The sequence below is a fragment of the Xenopus tropicalis genome, chromosome 7 (genome assembly GCF_000004195.4).
Source record: "Xenopus tropicalis strain Nigerian chromosome 7, UCB_Xtro_10.0, whole genome shotgun sequence".
Lineage (NCBI taxonomy): Eukaryota > Metazoa > Chordata > Amphibia > Anura > Pipidae > Xenopus > Xenopus tropicalis.
The window spans coordinates 72,335,503-72,342,694 of NC_030683.2; the positions used below are offsets into that span (position 1 = coordinate 72,335,503).

General features: G+C 38.8%; 1 protein-coding gene across 6 annotated transcripts in view; it reads left to right on the forward strand.

The window, feature by feature from the left end:
- The window catches only part of kcnj5 (potassium inwardly rectifying channel subfamily J member 5), a 69,521-nt gene that overhangs the window by 4,686 nt on the left and 57,643 nt on the right, over window positions 1-7,192 (forward strand). For all 6 annotated transcript variants that reach the window (XM_031905101.1, NM_001016901.2, XM_031905104.1 and 3 more), the window contains one exon: window positions 4,018-4,067. In XM_031905101.1, coding sequence (XP_031760961.1) covers window positions 4,018-4,067 — 50 coding nt within the window. Of the gene's footprint in view, window positions 1-4,017; window positions 4,068-7,192 lie in introns of those variants that run through there.

The following is a 7,192-nucleotide window of genomic DNA, read 5'->3' on the forward strand; positions in this document are numbered from 1 at the left end:
CTCACTGTAAAAAATCCTTTCCGAATGTTTAAATGGAACCTCCCTTCTTCTAAACGGAGTGGGTGCCCTCGTGTCCGTTGGAAGGACCTACTGGTAAATAAAACATTAGAGAGGTTATTATATGATCCCTTTATATATTTATACATAGTTATCATGTCACCTCTTAAGCGCCTCTTCCAGTGTAAACAGACCCAACTTGGCCAGTCTTTCTTCATAACTGAGACTTTCCATACCCTTTACCAGCTTAGTTACCCTTCTCTGGACCCTCTCTAACTCAATAATGTCCCGTTTGAGCACTGGAGACCAAAACTGAACAGCATATTCTAGATGGGGCCTTACCAGCGCTCTGTAAAGGGGAAGAATAACCCCCTCCTCCCGTGAATCTATACCCCTTTTAATACAGCTCAAAACCTTGTTTGCCCTTGCAGCTGCTGCCTGGCATTGCTTGCTACAGCCAAGTTTATTATCTACAAGGACTCCAAGGTCCTTCTCCATTATGGATTTGCCTAGTGCAGTCTCATTAAGGGTATACGGGGCTTGCATATTTTTACATCCCAGGTGCATGACCTTACATTTATCCACATTAAATCTCATCTGCCACTTAGCTGCCCAGATTGTCAGTTGGTCAAGATCCTGCTGCAGGGATGTCACATCCTGGATAGAATTGACTGGTCTGCAGAGTTTTGTGTCATCTGCAAACACTGATACATTACTCATAATACCCTCCCCTAAGTCATTTATGAACAAATTAAACAAAAGTGGACCCAGTACAGAACCTTTGAGAAAACTAATAGCACAATGTAACTGATAATGTTTGTACCAAGTAGAGGGGGTCGATAAATTTACCTTCAAAACCCCAGCCGCTAAACAACAGAACATCATTACATACAGCAAGATGATATCAGGTAGTATTAAGGAAACTAACCCCACCCGGTGTTTTACCAGTAAAACACCTACCAACGCCGGGGCCGGTATTACAAATTTTGCTCGTACATTTATAGCACCCTTAACTTGAGCCCCTGGCTTGGCCACTTTAGCCCCTGATCCACCCCAGTCTTACTTTTTTCTTCCATGAATGCTGCACAGTCCAGTCTCTGCCCTCTTTTGCCATCACCCGCATCTTTGCACCCGTCAGTAAAACAACTTTAAAAAGGTGGCAACCCTACCAGCCGGTTTTGAGATAGAAGGAATGAAGGTGTAGTTTCACCAACAGAATATACATCACAGTGAGAGCCTTTGCAGCTGTAGTCCCAACACCAAGGCAGGTGTCAGCTTGGGGATACAGACCCAACACTATTTCACCTTGGTACAGCTCTGCTTAGTACGTTGCTTGCTAGCCATGACACTCTTACTCCCCTGGGGTGTGCTTTCATAGGAGGTTTGGTTACCTTAGAGCTTGAACTTGGAACCCTATACTGAGGCCTACCTCCACCTCAGGTCCTCTGGAACTAACAGACCAATGTGGAATACTCCTACTCTCACAGGGAATAGCTTAATGATCAAGGGCTTCCAGAGCAGTAAAGTACAGTTAAATCTATAGTTCCCTTATATGTATCTTTAAGAATGTCTCACTTAATAAGTGCATTCTAAAGCTAATTTACTAAAAGTGTGCTGTACTTTATGTAAGACAGTATTAAAGGTGAATTTGTTATAGTAGATTGTCTTTCTTGGGAAATTCTCTCCAGGACTTTTTTTCACAGACCTTTGTACTTATAAACATCCCAGTTTTTCATTAACTGAAGCAGATGTTAATAGGATTCATTATTTCCAGAATAAACCAGAAGTAACCACTTTCTTGGCTAAACAAATACCTATCCAACTCAATCTGTCACTTGTAGTGCATATCAAGCACAAATAAATTTATATGAAATTATCAGAGATCTTGCAGAATACTTACTAAAGCCGTGATTAAAAATAACTAGCTAGTTAGTCTTTCATTGTTACTAATAGGCAAAAAGGTAAAGTATCGGAAACATTTCCACCATCTCATAGGTCTTTACTTTAGAGCCTGTGAATAATTCTTCTCATTAATTGCACATTTATTCTGACCAGTGCCAAAAATCTGCTGATTTGCTGTGTCCTGCATAAACCTCAGTACTGACAGCAACAGAGTTTTTCTTTAGTCCTATACACATTTCTGCGGAGATTTAAGAGAGTGTAAAGAGCACAAACTACTGCGTATTTATGAAGCTTGCAATCTAAATCAAGGTGATTGAGTAGCTCTGTTCAAAAAGAGCTGTATAAAAATGGCATTCATTTAGTTGCCACATGCAGGCAGCATAAAAGAAATATATATAAGACACAAAACCACATACTGTACCTATAATGCCATACCTTTTAACAGACTCTAAAAAAGATCATATGGCACAGAACCATGCCACCAAGTGTTTTTAAGTGTTTTCAATCATGATATATCTGTTGAAAGGCATTTGTAACCAATAAAAGTGTGCCTATGTATTACTTAAGCCTTGGTGTGGCTCTTTGTATAAGAAGAATATAAAATTTTTTTCATGTAGTAGCATAAAAGTAATGAAATGGCCTTGTAAATAAGACATTTATTTTACCCCATCTTCTGACTATGATGCCTTTTAGAGACAGTCACTTTGCTGAAGGTGAACAAATTAGTAGGAAAGAAAATTGGCAACATTTTCTGAAAGCCTAAAACAGGGCAATGACTGCAAGTGTGGCACGGCCACTCACATTGACTCCGTGACTAGCAATGCTGACTTGCAGTACTAAGGTTAAATCTGCAAGCATGTTGTATGTTCTCCATGTGTTTGTATGACATATACTTTCTTGTGGTACTCTGGCTTCCACCCACACTCGACAAATGTAAAATTGATGAAAATTGATTCTAGTGTGTATATGTTTGAGACCCTAGGGTCACACTATGCTGCACTGGTGCAGGGACTAATGTGAAAAGTCTGTAATCTCTGCAAAGCACCATGTACCATGTTCACTCTGTATACAGTATATATATGTGTATCTATATATATATAATATATATAGTAATCATGATAAGCATCTTCAGTTATCCCTTTTTAATTACCCCAGTGTTGTGGTCTCTGTGTTTAAATGGCTGGTTTGCAGTGAGCTGTTCATTTGTCTTGCAGGGATGTTGATTCACTTGACTCATCAGTTCTGCTTGCATAGATAGGGAACTGAATGTAATGTATGCTAAAGCAGGTGACTGGTTCTGTTACAAGTGGGACTTAGAGATCTTTTGGATAAAAAAGTAGTTAAGCATTTTACACAGCAGCACAAAAAATCCAGAGGCACACACATTCCTTTTGGTAGGCCTCACAGAGGCCTACATGTTGTATTAGCTAAGTGAAAGTAAAACCTCACAATCTTTTAGGGAGGACCCCTTCCTCTGGTGTATATATGACATGCCTCCCCAAAAGCTAATAAAACATGTAAGGCTTTATTAGGGGGTTGATTCAGATGCAGATAAAGGCAGGCAGAGCATCAGCCCCTCCACTGGCATTAGTGGATTTTAGTGTCAAAATGTTTCTGTGCCAAAATATGCCCTGTGTGTCTGCACCCAGGCCAATGCAGTGGATCAAGTTGCCGGCACAGGAGAAGCATAGGGGCTGATTGTTGGCCTGTGTTTATCCACAGTCCAAAAATCAGCTCCTTGTGGCGGTAGCCTTAGGCCTACTAAGAAGTCTGTGCGCTTCTGTCCTTTGTGCTATAGTGAACTTCAACTTCAAGAGGCTTTTAAGTGTGATGAGCTTCATGGTAAATTTTACAGTGTGCACAATAAGTATTATTGCATAAACATTGTAGACAATCCTCCTATTAAAATTCTCTTGAAAAGAGCATAAGTTATAGTTCATATATAGGTGTATAGCCTTAAGATACTTACTATAACGATAACCTTGTCATAGGCTATTTTCGTATCATGTTGCTGTTTGTGATGATAAAACAATAAAAATTGTCAAATTCAAAAAAATTATCTTGAAAAGAAGCCTAATTTTGTAACACACACCCATTTTTTTCTTAAATTCTTTTCAGAGAATTACACCAAGTCCACAGTGGAAAAGATTGTATGGGTCACCACAACTGTGAGTAGTGAAAACAAAACTAAAATATCATTTGAGTAACTATACTGCTAAATATAGAGTGTTAGGGCATTTGTATAGTGGTGCATTTAACAGGTTAAACAATGTAAATGAGCAAAAATGAGAGCCCAGAACTATTAGGTTCGAGCAGTACACAACAGACTCTTTTGCACAGATATTTATTTCCACACTTCTCTTGTTTAACCAAAATTAATGTATATTTGTTTGTGATTTTAAACTATTATGTCCAATAATTGAGAATTTGTGGTCTTAAATGAGTCTGTATCTGAATACAGTATAATATAGCTGTGTTAATGTGGCCATACACAAGAAGACACCACCAGATGAACTGTATGTTCCCCATTTTGGCTATTGAAGTGTTTCTTCACATTGAATTAATCCAGTTGTTTGATTCCCTTATGAGGCCTTCCTGTAACAGTCCTTTCTAATAAATTTATGGGCAGAGTTTTGGTCCCATACCTGGGCCAACAGGCTGCTGATTTAAATTTAGCTCAGTTCTCCTTTATACAATATCTGGTATCACTAATGTTCCTTTCTAAAGCTACTAACAATTTTGTCAGCCTTGGGACTGGATCCATACATCAAAGTGAAAAAATAGTCTTTCGTTTTTAAGCAGTACATTCTAGACATATTAGTATATGTGAAAATTTATTTTACAAGTTAATGCTTCATCTACTTTTTTTTACCTTTGATTTCTTTTAAATAAGACAATACGATTGTAATAATAATGATAATACTAAAAAATCGGCATATGTACAAACGTACTGTTACAGAAAGCACAAGCTGATTTACAGTGAACAGTGTACAAGTGCTGGAGTGGTAAAAGATGCACATAATGTGATGCTGTGCTTGTGCCCCGGCTCACCCACTGTTATGTGCATCATCTTGAGCAGGATTTACAAATCTGGTGTGTGCAGAGGTGAGGAAGCTCTATACTTCTAAACTTCTGCCAAAAGACATGCATCTCCTAATGCACTGCACAGAGAAACCAGCACATTTTTTGCGCTTCATTTTGTGAGTCTAAAAGTGCCAAAAATGAGCATACCTTGGAGTCTGCCTCACCATCTTAAATTCTGAAGTCTTTATGGATTACACCTTTGGGAAATACCATTGCATAGAAAAATATGTGCCAATGAAAACCAAGAATGTATAATTACAGCAAAAAAGGTCTATAATGCACTGTTTTTTTCTTCATGTCACTCATGATTAACATGCCCCAATCTCTTGTTGGATGTAAACATTTTACAAATAAGTGATTAGCAGGTTTGATGACCATTTCTCCTTCTGTCCAGTGTAATAAGACAGGTGGTTTATCTCAATCGACAAGGCAGTCTACCTAGAGACAAGTCCATTGCATGTTTGTATATTCCCTCATGTCAGCCAGAAGGTTCTATGATTTAGTGTGAAACAAGTGCGCAATAATTCTCGCGGAACATGTAGGTTAACTGTATGGGTCAAAGCATGAGGGCGATTAGGCAGACCCAGCTAGAACTGGTTTGTGCAGCTAATAAAATGAGTCCTCTCTCATTTTGAGGGGTGAGAAATATAATTTGGATCTGCAAGTTGGTAGCTGGTTACAGAGTGACTATAATTTGCATGAGAAGAATTTGACATTGCCCAAGGGTAAAACAGAACTGACTTATGGTAGGAAGGGACATTGACATGTTGCTTAAACAAGCATGCTCCCATATAACGAAATTATTGCAAACTATTTACTTAAAATGTATTTTTCAAATTTTGAAATAAAATGGCTTATTGACAAGCTGCTTTTATTTCACTGTATCTTCATTATCAGTCCAAGGCAGGGAAAATTCATGCTAAACACAAGCCTTTAAATTGACTTTACTTTATGGGTTGTAGTGTGGAACACAACATCATGTTTTCTCAGAATGGTTTGTGTTTTGCCACTTGTGTACTTTTTTTTTGCAAAAAGGTATTGGATACTTGGGTAATATTCTCTTCAAGCCCCTCTGGTACTTTATCCTTGTCATGCAGCAGGTTAAGTATGGGGTACCTTGAGTAATCATCAATAACTAGAAGAAAAGGTTTCTTCTTTTCTGGAGTCTTTCTGGAGTTTCATTGAACCACATAGATTAGGCCCAGTGGTTTTTGAGCTGAGCTGTTGTTTTTTTTTAAAAACATTTTCCCTTTTCTATGACCAAGGTGATGCCATATGTGAAAATTGTTCACATCATTAAAGCTGCCTTCTTTAATAGCTTTAACCATTACATTGCAGTCCAGTTAATAGAGTGCATCTCTGATTTTGTAAGTGACTCCCTTAAGATGGCCATACATTGAAAGATCTGCTCATTTGTCGCCAAATGAGCAGATCTTTCCCCCTTGCGGTGGGCAATATTCAGTTGTTCCAATTGTTTGGCCCTCTGACCATAATTGCTGCTACGCAGGCCATTGGATCAAGGACCAAATCAACGTGCAGCTCCAGCAGAGAGCCCCATACATCGGCCCATCAGCAGTTATTTTTGGCCCATGAACAGCCACCTTTTTGTGGTAATACGGCTGTACCCTTTGAACATAACTAAACATCCTAGATAATTTTTTCATAATTTTTCAGTTCAGTTTGGCCTTTAGTTTTTAAAGCAGTGTCTGTGTTTTATAGTTTTGTCATTTGCACTTTCTGTTTTACACATGTATTCATCTATTTATTTCATTTTCCTGTTATTTATATATATTCTACCATTTAACATACTCCCATGTAAGCTAAGGGAAAGCATCAAGTGCTGTGTTTCATCATTGTCTGGGGGACCGCTTAGCAGTAATGCTGCAACATCAAAGTCTTTTATTTCTTCTCCTCCTACTACTGATGTGCGGGTTGACCCTTGGGTTTGCTCTTAGGCCAGGCAGGTTAGGGTTGAAATTTGGGTAACCATTTGGGTCAGACTGGAGAAGTACACTCTTCCTCTTCTCCCAAAGTTCTCCTGTCTTGGAACCTAAAGCTCTCTTGCCCACCCACTGCTTGTTACTGAATGGCACAGGGCACCTGGTCGGCTTGGCCTGCCACTGACTAGGGTTTCTACCTAGCTGGTATTTTAGCCTTCAGCCTGGCAAGTAGAACCCTTGCTACCTTATTAATAGAGAAGAAAGATAAA